Raw genomic sequence first — 25,236 nt, forward strand, 5'->3', positions numbered from 1 at the left:
GTACATGCTCGCAACTCACATCCATTGAAGCTGAACAACGGAAAGAGGGAGAAAAGATAGGGTACATGGGACGTATATACTGTACATCGTTAGTATCACGGAAATAGAAAGTATGGATTTATATAAGCGAATGCATCTCGTAAATAAAGTATTCAAAACCCTCGGTAGCCTTTTCGGACCTGCCATCCACTTCCATCCGTTTTTATCCGCTAGGTTTCCGATGAACATCCGTTAACACCCGCGCTACATACTATCCATGTCCGTTCTTTTCCGTTATGTTTCCGCAAAACTTTCTCAAATTTTGTCAATTTCTTGAGCGGATGAAAACGGATGGAGCCACCCCCATAACTTTGCTCGACCACTGCCTCCTTTATGAATGCATTTTATTTTCGTCAGCCAGTGGGACAGGAAGGGTGCTGCACTCAACCCAGGTGAGGTGAATGGGTACCTGGCAGGAATTTATTCCTTGAAACGCCGAGCGCTGGAAAGGCTGCTTGAGCTACAGCCGGGATAATAATATCCAAGTAGATTGGAAGCGCATAGAGCCGTTATTCATAATGTGTTATGCGCTATACAAGAACTGACTATTATTATTATTACCGCTAAACTTTCAGTAGCTAAAGCGTTTGCCGTTAGATGGCGCTCTGCAAGATTCATTTCCCCGCCACAATAAGCTCTTGAACATGTTGAACACCGACAGATTTTGCACTGTGAACATCTGATTACCCAGGTACATTACGTATAGCTTGTATCTCCTTTTGACTAAAACTAAGAATATTTCCACTCGATTACACAAGCTCCGTATTCTCTCTAAATTCCTTCGATTAGAATTTGATCCTAGTTGGGAATCAATCACAGTAAAACGCTGCAAGTTTAAATTTTTAACACAACGTTGTTTACTATATTAACCTTACATCGTAGCTGTTCAGGTACTTAAAATGAGTGTATAAAATCTTAAACAACAAAGTTCAAAATGCAATACTTAATTCTGAATGAATATTAAGCATGGTTGTTTAAAATGTTAAACAACTTCTGTTAGAACGGCGTTGTATAAAAGTGTTAAACAGCGCTTATAATGAAATGTATAGAGTGAGAAAAATGTTATGTAAATAAAGACTTTCAGCCTTATTTGTGATAAGCTCCATCATCGAAATTAGAGGGTGGTTAACTTTAAGAATATTAAGGCCCGTACTCTGAAGTCAGGTTTAACTTAAACCATGTTCTAAGTCTGTGCTAAAATGATGGGGAGCCAAACATTCTAACATTCTGTTTATGTTGTATACTTCTTATGTTTACTATTTTGTTTCCTTTTGCTTTCATAATGTTGAAAAATACTTCAGTTATCATTCCCAGACTATTTGGGTGTCGTATGAGTTGATAAATTGGATGTGTACTGTTGGGGATTTGTGCCCCAATGGCTCTCCATAGTTGAACCACAACTTGAAACCAGGGTCTGATTTAGACCCGAGTTCAGAATAAGGGCCATTAAGTTTAGGAATTTAGTCCGATTCATAATAAATAATAATAATAATAATAATATGCAACATTTATATAGCGCTTAATACAAATGTTTCTAAGCGCTACATACTATTACCCCGGCTTTAGCACGGCTACCCTGATCGGGCGCATCGAGCATTCAAGGAATTCCTTCCTACCGGCCAGAGTGGCAAATGTAGATAAACGCCTTGCCAAAGGACGCTAGTGCTGTGATTGGATTTGAACCCGGACCTTGTGGTTCACAGTCTGGAGACTTACCCACTGAGCAACGACACCTCTACAATCGGTAGTTTTCACAACCACTACGCACTAGACATTTCCTGGAACGTGGAGAATCTATTCTCAAAAATCCTTCATGACGAAGCAGTCTTTGTCGAAATTCGGTGAATCAAAACAGCAGTGTCGTCAGTGACTCTGGACAAACCGCATATTTGTAATTTTTTGTCAGCTCCGAACCTTATGACGACCAGCGGAGGGTTGAGGATGCATATTTGGAATCCAGTTTACACGAAGTGATCGCTGCTATGTCAGGAAAACGACCCAGAGGATAAGATATGTGCAACTATCGTCCAATTTCACTTCCTACACATCCATCTCAAAGTTACTTGAAAAAAATGATGTGCTCACACTTAATCAAATTTTAACTGACTGTCAAATATTATGTGATTCTCAGTTTGGTTTTAGGAAAAAAAAACAATCAACTGTTCATACTTTACTTTCTTTTCATGATAAGGTTGCATGTGCGGTTGATAAGTAATTACATGCTATTGGTATATTGGTGGACCTTTGCAAGCCCAAGGCCTTCGACTTGACCAACCATTAGACCTATACTTTGTTATATAAATTATCACACAATGGTATTCGTGCGAAGGCCTTGGATCGGTTCAGGAGGTACCTCACTGTCTTCTCGTAGACGATTTTTTTCTTATGCGGGTACAAGACACTAGTTTGAAATTGATATCTCGCGGAGTACCCTAAGGAACACTCCTTGGTCCCTTACTTTTCATTCTTTACATTAATAATTTGAAAAATTCTTCCAATATTTTGTCATTTATTTTGCTTGCTGATAATTGATTTTTTTTCCATCTCACCGTGACCCCCACACACTGCTTAATCTATTGAAAAGAGAACTTCAATCAGTAATATTTGGTAATTCTCTTAAAAATCTACCTGGTCAAGCAATTATGGATAATGTCAATTTTATATTTACCAAATTTCCTGAGCTCTACATTGATCATGATTTGTCTTGGAAGCGTCACATTAATTACTTATGTAAATTGATTTCTAGAAATATTGGTATTCTAAACAAACTAAAAAAAATTCTTGATTATATACCATTAAACTTATATATGACTCTCATTTCATCACGACTAAATTATGGAATATTGACTTGGGGCAATACTAACAAGACCTTATTAGACATGTTATTTAAATTGAAAAAGTGGGCTCTGCATGCACAAATCAATTTTCCAGAAAAATAATAAAATCCTGAAAATTCATGAACTATACGAATTTTACCTGGGGTATATTTATGTTTTAACCCTCAAAAGACTATCTACCGGAAATGTTTCATCCTTATATCAAAGAAACAGCATCATCCATTCTTAGCCTACCCGCCAAAGGGACTCATTCCACCTTCCACCTATCGTACGTTATTTGCTAAAAGAACGATTTCATTTGAAGGACCTAGGTTTGGAACCATCTTCCAAACGAAATAACTAGCTGTTTATATTTAAATACCTTTAAACTGTTAAATGTAAATTGAAATCCTTTCTTTTATAATGGACTAACTTAAGACGCACTGGCTGAACAAAATGTAAGATGTATTTGCCTTGAACCCTTTTTCTGACTAAAATATCAGAAATGTGACAAGACATAATCAGCTGCACCCTGCTGACTACTTGTCAAGTCAGTTTGACTAATTTGTTTTAAAAGAGTGTATTCTGCGTTGGTTTTGAATTTTTCTCTTTCTTCGCACATTCCCCTCTCTCCTATTATCCAATTTCCCTCACATTCTTTACCCCACGATTTCTTAATGCTTAACTTTGGCCCTTCCAGATGAATGTAGTCTAATATTTTTGTATGTGTCCGATCTCCTTCCTGCTGACTTTACAAATTTGTTTTATTTATGCAGATTCCTTCATATTTCACTTTCATTTATTGCCATCGTCATAATCTTCTACATATATTCTGAGTTACAATCAAATGAATTTCTTGTATTTTGTTGATATTTTGTTATATATTTTGTAAAGTATGAGAACATATTCAAATCAAATCAAATCAAACATGTGAAATAATAGCGGATAATGTTTGAAGTTGAAATTATCTTTATCAATACACGCTCAAAGTGTATACGAATTGGCCTACCATGAATAGTGGATAGTTATCAATCAGAAAATATTATTTACACGAATCCCTAGAAATCCCCCCCCCCAAAAAAAAAAAAAAAATTATATATGCAATCGACATGATATTCCTCTTGATTTGAGCTTGGGCGTCTGAATATCTTTGTGACTTTTACAAACAGCCAATTAAAGGTCAAGTCCACCCCAGAAAAAATGTTGATTTGAATAAAAAGAGAAGAATCAAACTAGGATATCGCTGAAAATTTCATTACAAAATCGGATGCAAAATAAAGTTAAAACAATTAAAAGTTTAGCTTATTTTTTTCACAATACACTGACATGCACACTTCAGTGACGTGCAAATGGGAGAGTCGATGGTGTCTTCCACTCACTACTTTTTTTTTTTTAATCATACAATATATCATTTTTTACAGATTTGACAATAAGGACCAACATGGCTGAAGCATATACTAATTTCACGGGTTCAGGGAGGAATTAATCGGTTTTTTTTACTTGACAATGAGGAAAAAATAGAAAATTTCATAAAATAAAATACAAAAGAAATAGTGAGTGGATGACGTCATCAGTCTCCTCATTTGCATACCGACCAGGATGTGCATATAACTGTTTTGTGAAATTAGGCAAAACTTTCAAATGTCATAACTCTCTTATTTTACATCCGATTTTGAATAGATTTTCAGTGTTATGCTTGTTGGATTTTTCTCTTTTTATTCAAATCAACTTTTGGTTGGAGTGGACCACTGAACTAGAGATACGTATCTCTAGTTCAGTGGAGTGGACTTGTCCTTTACCTAGATTGCAGTAACGTTAGATGGCGCTCTTCATGTTTTAAATCTCCCCACAATTTAATTGTTGGTATTGTCTTACATAATATGGAGATATAAATATATATATTTCTTTTTATTATGAGATAGCCTATTCACATCTTTGATAAACAAATTATTTTTATATATCAATTTTATTATCTGCTCAGAACTTAAAAAAAATTTGTTTTGACTTTTTCATCATGCAATACCGCATTATTATTCAGTAAATACAAGTGAAATTAATTTTGTTTGTTTGTATTATGGGTTATGATAATCTTTGTTAAAAAAATGTATATCACAATGTATAATATTCTAGTTGTTATATTGCTGTATGTACTTCACTTTATTTTGTATTTTTTTTTATTACCCTTGTATGTATGAAAAATGTACTATCATCTGAATATAGGCTAAACAGCTTCAAAAATCCCAAAAAGCTCATGAAACTGAATTATTTTGTCATTTTTGTTGCTTCAAAAATCGGCACAAATCGCTGTTCCGTAGCCACTAAAATTTTTACTGAATGGAACTTCTCCCCACCGCCCCCATAAAAATAAATCGTACAAATCCATACCACAAAATGAATCAAAAACAGCAAAAGATAATAAAAACTTTGAAAGAAAAAGTTGGCAGATGGCATTATTTTAAAGAAGAAACTTGATCAAGACGAATGGTTCCTTTTGGATGATATCGTTTTTAATCGTTAAATATGATTTTCCCACAGTCAGGTCTAAACAATAATGATAATAATATTAATTACAAAGATTGCCCAACGAGATTCTTCTTAATTTTCCTCCATGTTCGTCGTTAAGAAAAAAAAACTATCATGACTACAGAACGATAATATTTGATAATATAGGGCTTAAAACAAACACCGCACTGCATTTATCATGTTTATACAACACAACTTTCCTGGCTTAAAAGAGCAGCTGTGACCTGTTGTCTATTGAGAATAAGAAAAGCGTAAAGATAAATGTTTGAACATATGCATTTATGTTATGCAACAATATATTCATTTTTCCGAATGATATGCGTTTCTATATTTTAGTTTCTTTCAACAGAAAGTTCATTTCGAGATTCCAAGATTGTAGTTCCTTCAATCGTAATCTTGATAATTTCATCCTGGAAGGAAAAGGTCTACTTAGTTAAATAAATTTTAGAAAGATTGACATCATTGTCATCCCTTGCAATCGGATGAAAAGTAACACTCTTCTCTTCGCCTAGAGGCTTGAATGTCAAGTTTCTATTAGCCAGTCCCATCCGTATCTTTTCGTGTGGTATCATGGGCATGAATTGGCCGTATGCTTCAAGCAGTTGTTCCATCGTGTCCATGACCCTACGCTCGATCGAATCTCCCTTTTCCACGTAACAATGATTGTCTTTGATGTAGACCATGTTCCCTTCTTTGTAAATCATTGCAAACATCCCCTCTTCAAACATTTTCAGCTTTGGTCGCGGAAGAGCGTTGAAAACGTACGACATCGGCTCCTTGAAGTGTTCCAGATCGCAATCAGTATCGATATCCATTTCCGATATCAATCTCCAGTTGGACGGGTGGGCGTGGTCATCTAAAAGAGCCATGTCAAGGTCACCTTGGCGAATCACGTGATAGCGTTGCAGGTACTTCTGACCAATCAGTTTGAATCTGTAAACGAGAAAAGAGTCTTGGTACACCGGACTGTCTTCACCGAAGTTAAGCGGAATAGGGTAGAACGTCGGATCCGATGCACCAACTTCGACGATATGACATTGACCTTTGACCTCGGCATCGTGCACAATGTTGGTCACGTGATATCTGTCATGGCCCATGAACTTTCCACCAATCAGGTGAACGTTGTATCCCAATGCAGCTAGTAGTCTGTAGTAGAATACACAAGAACCGTGCGTTAGGAAAAAAAATGACTCACGTGACATCATGGTATCACAACAGGGCGAGCTCTGAGCAATTCTAATAGTAAAGATTACCAGCGGGACTTGTGTCACCTGTATAATAGCCCCACTTGTTCTTGTTATAAAAATCAAAGTCCGGAGCCGCGGTACGGTCCCGAAAGGGGAAAGGGGAGGGGGGGGGGGGACTGAAGCTCCCGAAGCCAAAACATAACAAAACGAAAAAAAAGGGTCGAAAGTCCAAAAGGAAGGGCATTTTGTCTTCCGTAATAGCTTGCCAAGCAGAAAGCGAAGCAAAAACAAATCAAGACAAACACAGGAAAGGTCATCATTGTGAAATGGACAGGTAGAGAACATTTTGTCTCCCGAAAGCTTAATAAGCAAAGGGAACAATAATAGTAATGCTTGATAAAAAAATAAAACAAATAGGTTCATGATTCACAAATGAAAATAATTTTGTCCCCGAAAATCTTGACAAGCAAAAAGCATATAAAACATACAGCGTTGGTTCTGTGATCAGTTCTTTACGATGTACCTATATATCTATGCGTAAATAAATCCTAAAATCCAGATCGACTGTGAGTGATTACAAGCAAAGGATATGTTTTGAGGGTTCAAATTAAATCCAGAGTTCTGAAATTTGCCAGCCGCTGCTGACTTATATCTGTTTACGTACGATAGCTTTATTATTTTACGCAACATTTTGCTCTTTGTGCTTCATTTCTTCTTAATAAGGTTTTGTAATAAATAACCAGGCTGTTTGAAATAAAATAATTGAAATGAATGAATGAATAAAATTTAAGAGTATGTGTCCGACCAGTGGCGGACTGTGACCGGAGTAGACAAAGCATTGGAGGGGCACTGCATTGTTCACAAACAATAGTGCCCCTCCAATGCTTTGTCTCCTCGGGTCACGGTCAGCCCCTGTGTCCGACGAAGTAATAATAACGGCCAAAATTTACCAAATAATTGGTTGGGATTTACCCAAATTCTGACTGAGTTTGAGTACTAGTTTTGGTTGGACACTAGTTCAGTAAATCCGTAGGCTATTTTGACAAACAGTTTTAAAGAGTGTTTTAGACTAAGGTGATACCAAAAACGATATCTTCATTTTGAAAAAAAAAAATGTTCCACCGTAAATCAATTCTTAGCCAATCATTGATCAATACGTATGGCCGTCGCAAGCCACCCTAAGGAAAGGAGATCCAGCGATTAGCAGGACTCGATCACCGTACGGTCACCTTACGATAATCGTGGACTGGGCATTTAACCTACCTATTCGTGAATATATTAAGTTCATAACAGACTCCACCTTGACCTTGTAGCATCGCCTCTTTAATCTCGTTGACAGAAGGAATTTTCCTCTCGGACAATGGAATAGCATACGTGTTAGTGATATTCTGGAATGGCTGGCAAAAGTGGGTCTTCAGCGTTATTTCCCGAAGTAGTCCGAGGCGATCTTGTTTTAGCTTCGTGTGCGCCGAATGGATGCCGAGTGTGTGCCGAAGGTAATGGGATACCTCCTCGGATGACAGCCGAAGTGATTCTAAGGTAGCTGGTTGTGACTTTTGAGTACATTTTAGTCTCTCATTATTATCTGTCTCGCGATCAACTAGCTTGGAAAGTTTACTGCATGTTCTAGTTGCGTGACATACCTGAGTTAGCTCGGTGATTGTGTTACGGCGTAACTCGGAGAGTGACCATCGTAAACTCGAGGGTGCAGTGGCGGGAAATAAACGCAAACCAACGGACAGCCCGTGGGGAAACATCACGAATACTTCGCCAGTATCTCAGGCATGCACTGATGTTCTATATGCGAAGCACCCAATTCCTATCTGGAATTCGTTGCCAGTTGTCTTCTTCAGGATCTGCAGGCCCTATTGAGGCTTCAAACTACGACCTATGCAACAAGATGCATTATATATAAGTAAACAAATCAGTACTATTGTGATATAGCTTGTCAACCATAACAGTGTTAAAATAGGAGTTCACATTGGTGGCCAGATTGGACATGACCCGAATTCCAGAAACTTGAAATTCTATCGAGTTGACTCAGTGGCGTAACTACGGGGGGGGGGGGGGCACGGGGTGGGGACACGTACCCCCCATCGGCTGGCAAAAAAAAAAGGGAAAGGAAAAAAGAGGGAGAAAGAAAGATAAACGGAGTGGGGGGAAATAAATTAGTGTTTATTTTTATATACTATATTATATTACATAAATAGTTTGTTCATAACTTTATGAAAAATAATTTGATTATGGCCTATGTGTTCATTATTTTTTTTTTCTCACTTTGTCTGTTTATTGAGATATATAATCATATTGTACTAAAAACATACCGTTTTCGAGTTAATATACACCAAATATATTTCCTTGCACTTCGAGTTATTATTATTTAATGAAGTGACATATGCTTCTTTTTCATGACCAAAAGTGATTGCCCCTTTTTAAGTCTGAGCATAACATATTTCCAGTCCGTGCTTACGTTCGCATTTGTGGATTGGTTAGATATGTCTGCTTTTCATGAATTTCTAAATTATAGTCATTAAAACGTCCCTGTTTGGAGTTGATATATTAAAAAAATTCAGATCACGCTTCGCGCTCGCATTGTTTGTTTTATAGTGAGAAAGGTACGTATTATGATAACAACAATATGCTAATAATGACCCCCCCTTTTTTTAAAGGTCTGATTAAAAAAATAAATCCAGCTCGCGCATCGCTCTCGCATTATTTTGATCAGTGGGATACATTTAATCCGTTTAATGGCACAGTCCTTAAAATGTCTCCATTAGGTCAGTATAACTGGAAATTGAGAGAGCTTCGCTCGCCCACCAAGTAACTCAACATTTTTGCTGGTGCCCCCAAATGCAGTGACCCACGGTACGCCACTGAGTTGACTGTCATCCAGCATCCTTTTGCCCGAATACCAGGCTCGGAACCAGGGCTCCATAGCACAAAGGCTAGCGATTAATCGCTAAATGGAATGGCCTATCAAGACCATCGTTGCATGTACATTTCGCTTAACAGACTGACTGGGAGCCAATGAGAACCGTTCTTTTAAAACTAGCGATCAATCACCAACGTTTGTGTTACATGGATCAAAATATATACATTTAAGATAATTTTACAGATAAAACGGAAGAAGTAGCCCTGTCCTGAGAGGATATCTCTGCTTTGATCATATTCACTTCCGGAGTCTACGCTCTAAATGTCAAGGATTTAAAATAAATCCAGGTCAGATGTGAATAGTGACCAGCCGAATGTTAGATTGAGATATAAACCTTATGGATTTGAATATAAATCTAAAAGATTTGAATTTTGATATTTTGAGAATCAAAAGTTAATCCTTAAGATTTAAAATAAATTCAAATTTCGGCTGGTCACTATTTACAGCCGATCTGGCTTCATGTTAAGTCCTTGACAATTAGAGTATAGCTAAATGAGGATGCGGGATCTACTATTTCGAGGGGGGGGGGGGGGCTAGAGCCAGCCTCACATAAACGTTATCATCCCATTGAGATATAAACCTTATGGATTTGAATATAAATCTAAAAGATTTGAATTTTGATATTTTGAGATTCAAAAGTTAATCCTTAAGATTTAAAATAAATTCAAATTTCGGCTGGTCACTATTTACAGCCGATCTGGCTTCATGTTAAGTCCTTGACAATTAGAGTATAGCTAAATGAGGATGCGGGATCTACTATTTCGAGGGGGGGGGGGGGGGGGGCTAGAGCCAGCCTCACATTATAAACGTTATCATCCCACTCAGCAACGTACAGAGGATCAAAAACGGAGAAAAAGTTTGTCAAAATGCCCTTCATTGCAGAGGACAAACAATCGTTGAATCAAAACAGCAGTTAAGTCCTTGTTTTTTGGGGGGTCAGTTTTGAAATTTAGGACGGTCTGCTGTTCAGGCTTACCAACTTTAGATAAAGACCTCTATGTCCAATAGTCGTTCTTGTCATATGACTAGAATTTAACATTATTTTGACTAAGTTTGTTATAGATTGACGTAAAATAGTATGCAGAAACAAAATAATACTTGGCATGAACTATAACTAAGTTGGTTTCTTGAAATTCGATGAAGAAAGGCCGAAAAATCGTCGATTCTATTCTGGGGAAAATATCTAGCAGATCGATTTTTATTCGGTGACGTAATACCAGGGAAGACAAACGCTTGGGACTCACTGCTGTTATATACGAACCAGTAATGGGATAAGGTGAAATAGAAAGGGTCCCTTGCCATTCCAAAGTGTACAAAGTTGTATTGTATACTTCATAGATCTTTCTCATTCTTTTCTAACACACAAGTGCACACCTTGTAACCATTTCCATTTATTTTTACGTAAGATAAAAGAGCATTGTCGATTAAATGCCTTGCTCACGGGCATATGTGCCGCGGCCGGGGATCGCACCCCGTACTTTCCATGTATAGTCAGGCGCCTCAACACCCCCATCACACTTATCCCGACTCAAGCAGAATTGGCCGGAATGAAAGGACTATTGTTCGACCACCAGTTGGTCATTTAAATCTACTTCGTACACCGTTCGTGAACATGACCAACACTTTCGGGACGGCCAAAAGAAATGACAAAAATATTTCGAATGCACTCAAAATGCAGTCAGAATATTTAGAATGCGCCTAGAATGTCCAAGAATGTAGCACGAATTATGAATCTGACTCCATTGCGGTTCATTTTGAATAGTGTATGATGATTCACCTGGTCAATTTTCTGAATTTCAACTCCAGTTTGGTGAATTAATAAGTTCCTCCCCAAAATTTCTAGATTTTTTGAATACTTTATTCTTTTCAGCTTCTGCTTGATTCCTGCTGCTTCCGAATAAGTGTGATGGGGGCTTAATCGGTGTCTCATAGCGCCATCTCCGTTGGGATTCTGATCAGGCAGAAGTTTGTGAGCATCCCTTCCTTCCTTCCTGGTTTTCTCCCTCCGCTGCTTTGGGAGATCAGCCCTATGGAGGCTATAGTATCCAAATAAATAATCATCCAGGGTTAAGACAAGGCAAGTCGTAAAGACATGGTTCATGCAGTTTAAACATGGTTATATGCAGGTTCTGAACATGCATCAGTAGATTTCAATCGACACATATGAAGTTTCACGCATCGATATAAAAAAAACAACAACAAAACAAACGCAAAATCCTAAAATAATGAATAGAGCTCGTTGAATGCTACCACACACAGCTTCAAACTACAGGGAAACTTCTCTGATACAATTAACAATACATGCAAAATGTGATTTAAAATAGCACTTACAACCTGTGCACGGGGAATATATTTGACATCATGATTTTATTATCTAACAAGAAAAAGGTTGCTCGACCTATTCATTTGGGAAATAGATAGGCATTTATGAAGACATCTCCTGACGGGATCGAATTCATCACCTGAAACAGTAAGATATTCCTAAGTCTTCCGCAAGTCAAATAGTTCTAAAAGTTAAGTGAAATTCTTCCCCATTTGGGAAAGAAGGAAGTACATTGCTTGCCTTAGAATCAATATTAAATGGCTAATGATTATGCAACAAACTTTGCATAATATTGGGAATGGCTTGAGTCGAAAGAATATTATTTTTTCTTCATGTTGTAATTAGGCTCGTGAGTCCTGTTGATCTAATATTTAATAGATTTTACAAAGGTTGATCGCATGTTGTGGCGAGCGCAGTTAATACATACTACGTGGGGAAGTTACAATTAAATTCAACTTGTAATTCAAGTTTATTTTTTCAATTTTCATTATCAACATTATAAACAAATGCAAATCAAACATTCATCATAAATATAAACAAATACAAATGAAATATGATAACAATGATTACAAATCAATTACGAGTTCCAAAACATATGTAGAATAGTTTTAACAAAATCTTATATGGAAATAAGGGATCCACTAAAAGCATTGCTTGTAGAGCGTGGTTCCGCTAAGATAATATGTCAAACATTCGAAAATTTGGGACTCATTCGCAAGTGTAGGCGTAAGAAAATACAATAAGTTAAAAAAGATTGAAAAAAATTAACTTGATGCAGAGGTTCCAGGTTCGATTCCTGATCACATCTCTCGGATGGTGACGTTAGAAATCGGTCCCACACGGAAATAGTCATCTGATTGATGCATGCAGGTCGGAAGAACCCATCAAATTTACACACACACACACACACACACACCCTCTCATACACACGCGCACACACACACACACACACACACACCCTCACAACCACCCTCACACACACACACACTCACCCTCACACACTCCCTCACATACTCTATCCCAAGGAATTACGTGTACACAATTATATTTGAAGAGCGGTGATCTATCTATCCCCTCCCCTGTAAGAACTAGCTGTATCATGTTTTCCATAAGGAAGAGTTATTTGTATGTTAGAAAGGAACGTTTTGAATCAAACAATATTAGAACCTCCGAGATGGCTGTGTTCTTACATCTTATCATGACATTGATTGATTGTAGTTTTGTTGTATGTGATGTTAGTCTTTAAAAGAGAATGATGAGAGTCTGAAACGAATCGGACGAGTACAATTACAAAGAAAGTTATGGCTGTTTTAAATATGAGATTACACTATGGAAATAAGGAAAAACATTAAAAAAAAAAAAAAAACGCTCGCGTTTATATGCCTGGCTACGATTTGTTTTCTTCAAAATGTTGTTTCACACTTCATGTTTAGCCCCCGCAGAAAAAAATAGCTCGCTTTTATATGTTCGGCTGCGACTATTTCTTCAACCTTGGTTCTACACTCCGTGCTTTAATAGCCCCTGCGAAATTGTTGGCTTATTACGCTATTGTTTTCACATACCCACTTGACTGATTTTTTGCTTTCCTCTAAGAACAACTTTTAATTTGGGGTGGAGTCCCCCTTTAACTCTTTGTCTGATTTTCAGTCCAGAGATTTTTCTATTATTTTGTGTGTGGTTTATCCCTACTTAAGGAGATTTAAAACTAGTCTTATACTTTTACTTATTTATTTATTGGTTTATTTAATAGTTTATTCATTTATTCATTCATTTATTTGTTTTATTTTGGTTTTAATAGTCTTCATTGATCACGATCAGTTCCAAAACAAAAAGATAATCTGATAAATATGTTACAGAAAATATCGCAACATTAATTGCAGTTGAGCAAAAGCATAACTATAAGTAAAAAAGTCACAGAATATAACATTTTGATGAGCATGCAACAGGGTAATTACCTAGTCTAAAATAATAATAATAATAATAATAATAATAATGACATGAAAATAGTTTATAGCTGATCAAACGAATAAATGAAACTGAATAAATAAAATAAAGTTTAGTTACGCCCTCTACGGTCATGTTGGCACATTTGATTTTGGGGGTTGCTTTGATATATTTTCCCTTCTTATTCCCCAGTTCTCTTCAATCATACTTGTTTATTTTTGTAACCTACTTTCTTTTGCTGGGGTTGGCTATTCCCCTACTAACAAAATGCAAATTGCGGAAATCATATGATCAGAATTCTATAGCGGCAGCCTTGAATGCCCACAAAGCTTGTCACCTAATCCCCTAAATTGTGAATCGGGCCTGTTCGCTCAAGAGTAGAACACCGAAAATGAATCCAACTTCTGTGGACATAAGCGCTAGGTCACACAAACGAAGCAGACAGTGGAACGATGACACCGATTACACGAACTAAAGTTAAAGGGATGGTCCAGTCTGGAAATATTTATATCAATATATCTCAATAAAAAGAGCAAAATTCACAGAGCAAAATGCTGAAAAATTTCATCAAAATCGGAAACAAAAAACAAAAAGTTATTGAATTTTACAAATTTGCATTATTCCGGTGAGACAGTTTTTACGCATGTCTTTTTGAATGTTCATTAGGTTGGCTGATGATGTCATCATACCCCCACTTATTCTTTTGTATTTTATTATGTGAAATTAGGTTTATTCAAAAATTTTCTACCAAGAACTAAAACAACTGGATTGACAACTGATTAAGTGCATTAATTAGTTATTTATTGCGCAAATTATTTCATCATAATGGAGACACATCATTTATACATGTATGACAAAAACGAAACATTTATGATTTCATGTAATAACATAAGAAAAAAAGAAAGTGGGGAAATGACATCATCAGCCCACCTAATAAATATTCGTGATGGTGTGCATGTAACCGTTTTCATAAAATATTGATAAACTTAAAAATTCAATAACTTCATTATTTGTTATCCGATTTTGATGACATTTTCAGCATTTTGCTTTGTGAATTTTACTCTATTTATTGAGATAAAAAAAATATCCAGCCTGGACCATCCCTTTAACCGTCACTAAAAGTGAATATCGAAATATGAGTCAAGGAAATGAGGTGTGACATGGGCATGGGAATCAACAATTCCGGCAAAGTACTTCATTATCCTCCAACAAATTCTATCACACGCAGGACTATACACTGAAAGCCACACAAAAATATAACTGCGCAGTACGATTCGGATTACAAGGATCATCCATTCTTTACTGATTCCTCAAACAACATCATAACCTCGCCAAAATGACTTTAATTCAATGCACGGTTGGTATTGAGTCTCTATAAGTTGTTTTGTAACCTACTGTTCCCGGTGACATCTCCAAACTATGTAGTGCCTTTAACCACCGTCTTGCAAGCCAATCATACTTCTTGTGGAGTTGACAGTTATTTGAGGTAAGTCTCGTTCCATTTTCCATTTAAGTTTATATGGCATTATTAACATAAAATTCAATGGTTTGGGGTGACACATTTGCTATTGAATTGACAAGTATAAGAAAAACAAGAAAATGTATAACATTGTTGTTTGAAGTTCTTGAGGGAATCCACAATTTCTTGAAAGCTTGAATGATATTGAAGATGTAGACAGGAAGTGAGTACGTAATTAAGCCCAGTATTTTGAATCCATAAGCCTACTCACTGGCGTATAGATGGAGGGGGGCTGGGGGGGGGGGGGGGCATCCCGCAAAGTCCCACAACCCGAAAAGGAAATGGACAAGGGTGAAATAATAATTACTTAAACCAACACAGTTCCTCATTTTTTTTCAAAATTATATACCTCAACCACGCTTCATTGGTAACAGTAGTGACACTGCCATGATGGTAAAAGCTTCGACTAAATTTAGCCGAAAACATTCATATTAGGGCTAACGATTATTTCCATAATAAAATTATTATCATGAAACCTCCCTGCTTATTATATTTCTTAAAGCCCGAGGACATTATCTGGTAATACAGCTAAGAAATAACAATATTATTCTTACTAAGAAATTACAAACGAAGAATTAGGATAAATTTATAAATTATTTATTTCTAAAATTTCATGTAACATAATAAAAGAGTTGGCACAAGGAAAATCAATGTAGATTATAATTTCATATAACAAAAATATCACAGGAAAAATAACATGTAACCATGCCAACCGGATCAAAAAGCGACCGGAGAAGTATCAAACCGGAAACGATTATTTTCCTTTGTCCTTAGATACTGAATAATCCAATATTAAGGAAGTAATATTATCAAAACTTACGTCTCCTTTCCCCATTACATTATTTATGACTATATTATTTACATTACTTGGAAACATGCTATTAGTTTTTCACTACACTTGAGTGAAAAACAAACTAGCTTGGCAAACAACGGCTCAACAATGCGATGAAAAAGCCTGTCGGAATTCTGATTTTGATTCTGATTATGGACATTTTACTCCTGTTTTCATTTGTGTTTATATCCTCTTATGGTCTCTTTGATTGTGGCACCGAAAATTCATGTCCATTTTATGTTTTATCTTCAACAACATGATTATATGAATATATTAATTTTTCCATCTAGATGAAATACAATGATAGCATATCCTGGCTGCATTAATTGAGCGCGAAGATCAGCTATACACTGTAAAATCTGTGGTGTTAAAACTGACACCAATTGGTGTTAATAGAGGACCACACCCTGAGGTGTTAAAATAACACCCTAGAGATTGAACATAACACCAAAGAGTGTAAATGTAACAACCATAGGTGTTGTTATAACACCTATAGGTGTAAAACTAACACCACCAATTTAACACCGGTGTAAAATAACTGGTGTGGTCCCCTATGTACACCGGTTAACACCACAGTTTTTGCTGTGTACGATTATACAGACACTGGATCCCAGACCGAAAATATTGAACGGTTTTTTAGAGAAAAATGTCACAATCATTAATTACGTTTTAATAACAAAGTTGGCCCTAATGGCGAACGTGAAATACCGTTTATTCGGCTTGAAACAAAATACACAGCAAAACTGGCAAAATACAAACTACAAATATTTAAGAAACTCGCGCGCGAATCATCTTCCACTCTGTTTTCGAGTTTGAGATTTAACAAGGAATACAGAAAAAATGCAAACGAGACACTCCTATTTTAGGACAGGCCGTCAAATCCCAAGATTAACCTTGGCCCAAATCTATCCGCAACTTGGTTTCGAAATTGAAATTTTTAACTCTTCTTGCTCACTGGCCTTTCATATCATATTAGGTAGGCCTATCGCATTCACACTCCTCAGCAAATTTGTGGAATGCACTTCCTGATTCACCAAGGTACCTCAGTAATTTAGATAAGTTCAAAGTTTCTTTTAAGAGATGCTTATTCAACACTTAATGATTTTCCAGTGTATACGTACCATTATAAGCAATTTGTTTACAATTGAACCACTGCATGGACTTTTGAAAATACAGTCATCAGAACTGTTGCACAACACACACACACCCTCACCCACCCTCATACACAAACACACACACACACACACACACATCCGCCCAACCCCCCACACATATATAATTATATATAAATACATATATATATATATATATATATATATATATATATATATATATATATATATATATAAATATATATATATATATATATATGTATATATATATATATATATATGTGTGAAGTTATACATGTACTCCAGCTTTGGCAACTCTTTTATATTTAAATATTGTGTGAAAGAAATGGATGATATATATATATATATATATATATATATATATATATATATATATATATATATATATATATTTATATAAACCGCTCAAAAAAGTTTGGAAATCTGACTTTGATCGATAATCCCTCCTCGGTTTTAGTGACTATTAGAATACAACATTTAATTGTCTTTAAAATGATACCCTACATGATATGATTATGTTCCACATGAAGTGGTAATCAGTGAGTTTCTCAGCGGATTATTTTGTTTTCATGCACCTGATCTGTGAAATAACATGGTTTGAGTCGTGGTTTGAAATACTCATGCATGGTTGTTTCTTTGTTTGTTTGTTATGTGTTTGCTTGTGCAGAGGCGTGTTTTATTCCATGTTAATGTTAAGGCACTGCGCCTCCATGTGAACCATAATTATATCATGTAGGGTATCATTTTAAACAGAATTAAATGATCTTTTTAATGATATCAAATGTGCATTGTGTAAAATTGGGAGTTGGGAGAAATTCCAAACTTTTTGAGTTTATATATATATCTATATCTATATATATATTTATATATATATATATATATATATATATATATATATAAATATATATATATATATATATATATATACATATATATATATATATATATATATATATATATATATATATATATTTATACTTATGTTTCATTGCAGATGACAGGTTGGATTGATCAAACAAGTTTATGTCCGCTCCAAGTATTTGGACTTTCCAAAGTCCGTTTATTGCTCTTTGTAAAATATGATATGTATTGATAATGTCCTACAAATTCAATAAAATCAATCGTTTATGTCAGATAACGAGTTTACCAACGAGTTCGGGGGCGGGCGGGGGTCGAATAAATAACATCGCATTGGTGTCATTTTTATCGCCCCCTTGATCATCAATTTGTAGTTGTTGATTTCCTGATTGCGCTGTACACTCTAAAAACACTGAGTAAAATTCTACCCAACATTTGGTAAAAAGGGAACATGCATGTTTGCTGGGAATTTTTTTTTACCTCATATTGGGCAAAATACATGTTTCAAGGGTAATTTCAACGCAACATTGTTTAAAATTTACAAAATATTTGGTACCTTTTTACCCAACCAACATGCATTTTCCCATTTTGCCCAATATTGAGTAATTTTTTTTTGTATAGTGTACATGTTGAGATCTTTTTTTGAGCTTCTAATCTATTTCTTTTCACTATCTTCGGAAACAGGATTTTGAAGGAATCAAAATGCAGAGTGCAGTGACCTCTCTTTCATTCTGTCTCGGATGGATACTTTTGAAGTTTACATTGGTAAGGATATATGAGACTCGTCTACATACTACACTCTAAAAATATTGGTTAAAAATGCTCCATGGGGGTAATCACGTGTCCAACCAACATTGGGCATATCTTTTGGGCATTTTTATTTATCCAGTGGGATAACAATTCTGCCCGTTCTAAAGTAATTGCTGCTTATTTTTTAACCTTACTGGACAATATGCTTCCCGCATTGGGTAAAATACTGCCCCAAATTGGTTGCACACAGTAACTACCACCGTGCTGGTTAAAATTTTACCCAATATATTTTACAGTGTATTTCCAAGTGATGAATTACATCGAAATCATATTGGGAGAAAGACCCGGAGAAAGAGTAATGAATTTCCTATATTATGTATACATTTTAGATCAAATAGGCCTACTGCTAGACATGCTTGATAATTATGCAATGTCGATAGGGGTATGGTATGAAAGCTATGCCTTGTATGCCTATATATTAATACACGTGAAAACGTGGCTTCTTGATATAATCATGTTTTAGAAAGTGTGTATTCATATGGCACCCGATTAGAGTAAAGTGAGCCAGAGAGGGATCAGATATTTTGAATGTTTTAAAATCAAATATCAGCATTTAAGAAAATTGTTTTTACTACCGAAGATAATGTTGGTGGGCTTTATTATTTCTTCGTATAGGGGAGAGTGTGGTAATCCCGAACGCGGGGTAATCCCGAACACCTTAATATCTATAGGAGAGATGAGGTTCTGCTGTCACGGCATAATAGCCGTAACACAGAATGTTGTCTGGCATCCTATGCATGGATCTGTTGACTGGTCTCTTCCGATTAAAGAATAATCGGGAAAATGCATATGACAGATTTTCGCTTTTTTACGTTTCCCTCATTGAAGAATGAAGAGTGGGGTAATCCCGAACACCTTAATATCTATAGGAGAGGTGAGGTTCTGCTGTCACGGCATAATAGCCGTAACACAGAATGTTGTCTGACTTCCCATGCAGGGATCTGTTGACTGGTCTCTTCCGATTAAAGAATAATCGGGAAAATGCATATGACAGATTTTCGCTTTTTTACGTTTCCCTCATTGAAGAATGAAGAGTGGGGTAATCCCGAACGCGGGGTAATCCCGAACACCTTAATATCTATATGAGAGGTGAGGTTCTGCTGTCACGGCATAATAGCCGTAACACAGAATGTTGTCTGACTTCCTATGCACGGATCTGTTGACTGGTCTCTTCCGATTAAAGAATAATCGGGAAAATGCATATGACAGATTTTCGCTTTTTTACGTTTCCCTCATTGAAGAATGAAGAGTGGGGTAATCCCGAACGCGGGGTAATCCCGAACACCTTAATATCTATATGAGAGGTGAGGTTCTGCTGTCACGGCATAATAGCCGTAACACAGAATGTTGTCTGACTTCCCATGCAGGGATCTGTTGACTGGTCTCTTCTGATTAAAGAATAATCGGGAAAATGCATATGACAGATTTTCGCTTTTTTACGTTTCCTTCATTGAAGAATGAAGAGTGGGGTAATCCCAAACGCGGGGTAATCCCGAACAGCTCAATATCTCCTAGGAGAGGTGAGGTTCTGCTGTCACGGCATAATAGCCGTAACACAGAATGTTGTCTGACTTCCTATGCACGGATCTGTTGACTGGTCTCTTCCGATTAAAGAATAATCGGGAAAATGCATATGACAGATTTTCGCTTTTTTACGTTTCCCTCATTGAAGAATGAAAAGTGGGGTAATCCCGAACACCTTAATATCTATAGGAGAGGTGAGGTTCTGCTGTCACGACATAATAGCCGAAACACAGAATGTTGTCTGACTTCCCATGCAGGGATCTGTTGACTTGTCTTCTCCGATTAAAGAATAATCGAAAAGAATCCAAATTACATATCTTTACTTGTTTATGTTTCCACGAATGGCGTTCGCGATTACCCTGTGGTCCGGAAGTGCAGGGTAATCCCGAAAATCTGCGTTTTGTACTATAAATTATAAAGGAATGCTTGATGTTGAATAAAGACGTTGTTACAGTCAATATATGGTGAGTTTTTATCAAATTATGTACTAGTTTTGGAATAAGGCTCACTTTGATTCTTGCTATCGCTCTGATCAGAAAGGTGTTCGTCATTACCCCACTTCCCCCTACGTGATCTTGATAAAGTGATCCTAATTGCTGCAACGGGGAACCAGTTAAGAATAATCATTTTGATAATTTTAAAATTCTTTTGAAAAACAATACTAGACTCACCTTTTTAATTCGTATTAATACTCATCTTTACCCCTCATGTTTGTATATTATTTTGTGTCTATTTTTTTTGTCATTGTTATTCAATGTCAATGTCAATGTTATTGCTAGTTGTTTTTCAATTCTTATTCATCTCCTTGGTGTAATTTATACAAGCCATACCTTGGTTTTCTCCTACACCATTTTCCAATCAAATACGCTGCATTGTTTTATGTTAAATTGTACTTTTGATAGTTTTCTACTGTCTTTTTTTTAACCTGTCATTGTACATTTCTTCTGATTTGTGGTTACATTTTTTTTATCGAATACTTTGAATTGATTTTGAAATAAAGTTTACCTTTTCCTAAAATTGTATTATTTATTTCCTTTTTTTTTAAGAAATCAAAATGATGCATCGTATTTATCCTGTATCTTTTTAATTATTTTATGTGATTTTGGCCAGATTCTAACGGTGTCAGGACAGGAATGGTTAGACCCGCTAACGACTTACGTCTCTTCGGGCCGGAACATTTCTCTGAGATGCGCGTTCATCGTTATGCCAGCCTCTAGCAATGCCTCTCAGCCAATGAACGCGTCCAACGCGATCACGTGGTCAGATTCAGGAACGCCAATATTTTCGGAGACAATCCGGTTGACGCAAAAAGCAAAGTACGACAATTTTCACACCAGTGTTCGGGCCAATGAAGAATTCGTCGAATCTATTTTACATATCACCCTGGCTGGCCAAGAAGATGAAGGAATGTTTACGTGTATCCATGGAGATGATTCGGGAAATGTGACGTCACAAATGGCCAATCTGTATGTAGAAGGTTTGTACCGAAAAAAAGCGAAGTGCCAACTGCAACGTTTGGCGGGGGGGGGGGGGGGGGGGGGGTGGCACACTCCAAGAGAATATAAACATCCTCTACCTCCCTCAATGGCTAGCATGTTGTTAATCATAGTTTAGGTTTTGAACTGCTAGATTTTTATGCTGAGTTTTTCCATGGGAAGCGGGAATGCTGAAGCACCCCAAGATTATCCGGGGGGGGGGGGGGGGGGGCTGCGTGTATTATTTCCATATGCAGCACCCCCTGGAATTGTGGTAGATATGACAAAATGGAGAATTGTAATCCCTTTTTTGCTTGTCAAAATTCTCTCCCAAAATGACCTTCCCTTTTTTTTTTATAGCGACCCCCTTTTTTTGCTTGTCAAATTTACATCAGCACCCCCTTTAAATATCGTTCCCAGAGCCCTGCCATCGAAAGATCAAAATATTCCCTCTCCGGAGCTTTCCTCCTTTGAAAACAAACAAGCAAGCAATTGTAATTAATATTCCTATTGGTCGGACTGTCACATATAGTATTGTAGTCTTATGGTTAGAGCAGTTTCTACATCAATGGTTAGAGCATTGGACTCATAATCGCAAGGTTGTGAGTTCGAATCCCCATTCTGCCATTGTCTCCACTCTAATAAAAACGCCCGAGAGTAAGATCTGTCGTCTATAAGGTCAGCTACTGATTAACCTAGACATAAAAAATGTTTACTAGGTAATTGCACCATTACATAAATAAAGGAAAACCCGGACGATCTCAGGTTAGGGGTGAAGGTAGTTTATTACCGTGACCGAGTCAACCATGAAGTATGGAACGCCATACAAATCACAAACAATTAACACGTAGTGGCGTGACCACTTTTTCTCCTTCCCGTGATTATTTGAGGACATACGTTTTATATACACAAATCCAGAAACTTATACAACCCAAGAACTGACAGCCAACTATTGAATTAAAACTTAATACAACTCTACGCCTACATGGCAATATATACATTTACTCATTAACTGAATCAAACTGAGCAACCACTTCAACCTTACTTTTCCTTCTGCAAGTACGAACTGTACTACCATCTTTGAAAAGTAAACTAAGACAACTGCTAATCAAATAGCTTCTTGACATAAATAAATGGGTTTCAAATAACAACCTAAGATGCACATTGATTGGCAATATTTGGTAACACACCTAAACTCTATATCTGGCTTGAACTTATACTCAATTTATAGATTATACAACTTAAAGCTAGATGAACGTAGTTGCAGTAAGACACTGATTTCGTGAGAAAGTCTGTAAAACCAAGGTAAAGTATTGATATATCATCGTGGATCTAGATCTGGTACAGTTACATAAACTGAACTTTGTGAAATCATAATATCTAGCTAAAAAACGATCACACTGAAGATCGCCAACACAGATAGGCACACGTGGGACAGTGTATTATTATTGCTGGAATAAAGACCCGACGGAAGTGACCGAATCCGCGCTTATTATGCTTATTTCTCAGCAATTACACAATTTCTTCCAGAATCCTTTGGCACATATTTTTTATTCATACAAACAGACACTTTGGTGATCATTATATTAAATTCTGTAAAAAGTCATTTTGAGACCGTTCCCAAAACTGGAATTTACCTTGACTGTTTCTAGTTCACAAATTTACTATGCCTAACCTATTACATAAACCAATCCGCCAAGTTGGTATAAGATTACAGTCAATTATTAATGCCCAGAAATGGTACATAAACAATATCAAGAAGCATATCATTAGTTAAACAAAATACATACAAGCCTAGATGTCAAACAAAATATAAATACATGTATGAACTACTAAACAATCAAAATACACAAGTCACCTTTCTCTCTACCATCGCCAAAAGAAAAGATCCGTACACTTTAGACAAGTTATTTAAAACATACATGAATAAAATAAAAAGCCCGCAGAAAGACCTACAAACATTTGATAATCAATTTCCATGTGATCAAATATATATATATTTACTTAAAACAATAATAAGAAAAAATCTAAGACAAACATACGCATGTCAAAAAGGAGACACAAAGTAAAATAGCAAATAAACACAATTAACCAGTAAAAAAATAACTGCGCAGATTTCAGTGAATTGACTGGAAAAAGAAATCACTATTATGATACTAATTGTGCTTAAACAAAATTAATCACTACACTCTGCATAGAGGGCACCATGCTAAAAAACATGTAAAAGACTGTATCTGAAAAGAACAAAGTGGAAATAACAGATACCGTCAACACCAACAACATATAACATCATGAAAGTCATGTCATAAATGTAAGTGGATTACATAGCCAGTGTCATAAAGGCAGATACAATTTATGTAGGAACCATATCAATATTCTCAGTCAAAGAGACATGATAAAAAGGATAATGTTATCACAGTTATCAAAAATACAAACTATAAAAATCAACATACAAGTGCATCCATTAAACAAGCATTGCACAATCTTTCATTCCTACCAATTATCAACAAACACACCGACCTCGGTAATGCAAGGTAATGCAAATCAACATGAATCAACACAAAATGTAACAAACAACCATCATCAAAGGTCACAAATCATAACAGATTAACAATCAGACATAAACCATAAATCTGAAAATAAAATGAATATCTAGTGAGACATAGAAAAGCAAAATAACCGGGAAACAAAGGTTCAAGGTTAAAATTCAAAGTTAAAACTTGTGGAAAACGAGGTTCGAATCATCAAAGTCCAGATGACAAAGGTAGCAGTCCTTTAGGTCGTCCTGTGGAGGCATCAATCAAATGGGGTGAAAGTCCAGTAGAATGTGTGGGAGGGGCTCTTCAACGAGGTGAGGCCAATGATCATCATTGAAAATTCCGGAATGTCTACTGGGTACAAGATGATCTGGACCTGGGGACGGGCAGCCAGAGTTCCCTCGGACAAAGGATCCAATCCGGCTTCTAGTGAGGGCGGTCGGGGTCCACGGTTCCAAGGGGTAAGACTCCAGGTAAGGTAGGCGTCACAGCAGGTAGGACCAGGCAAGGAAGGCAGGCCAATGTCTAGCACAGAATGACCAGTGAAAGAGGCCTGTCGATGACAATCATAGGTTCTGTCACTAAGAGTGACCATGTGGCTAGTCACCGGAGAAGGCAACGAATGAACGCCCATCACAATATTGGACTTGCCATTGTACTCGACTAAAGGCTGTCTAGTACAGTGAAGATCTGCATCTCCCGAACATGGACCAAATGGATCAAGATAGCTACCACGAATGGGGTCAGTAGTTGAAGCAGGAACATTGGCATCAGGAGGATATGT

The 25,236-nt window shown here is 36.5% G+C and overlaps 1 protein-coding gene and 1 long non-coding RNA gene across 2 annotated transcripts; one reads left to right on the forward strand and one right to left on the reverse strand.

Moving 5' to 3' along the window:
* Window positions 1-3,743: 3,743 nt before the first annotated feature.
* Window positions 3,744-8,586, reverse strand: LOC129283638 (uncharacterized). The gene is made up of 2 exons (XM_064103178.1): window positions 7,829-8,586; window positions 3,744-6,524 (listed from the first exon to the last, which is right to left on the reverse strand). Exons 1-2 carry the CDS (start codon window positions 8,320-8,322, stop codon window positions 5,804-5,806), a joined length of 1,215 nt encoding a protein of 404 aa, XP_063959248.1. The 5' UTR covers window positions 8,323-8,586; the 3' UTR covers window positions 3,744-5,803.
* Window positions 8,587-14,981: 6,395 nt separating this feature from the next.
* On the forward strand, window positions 14,982-24,339 carry LOC135154934 (uncharacterized). Its single transcript, XR_010294330.1, has 3 exons — window positions 14,982-15,250; window positions 18,791-18,871; window positions 21,551-24,339. It is a non-coding gene; the product is annotated as an uncharacterized LOC135154934 (long non-coding RNA).
* The last annotated feature ends 897 nt before the right edge of the window (window positions 24,340-25,236 follow it).

This window comes from Lytechinus pictus, chromosome 8 (genome assembly GCF_037042905.1).
Source record: "Lytechinus pictus isolate F3 Inbred chromosome 8, Lp3.0, whole genome shotgun sequence".
Taxonomy (NCBI): Eukaryota; Metazoa; Echinodermata; class Echinoidea; order Temnopleuroida; family Toxopneustidae; genus Lytechinus; species Lytechinus pictus.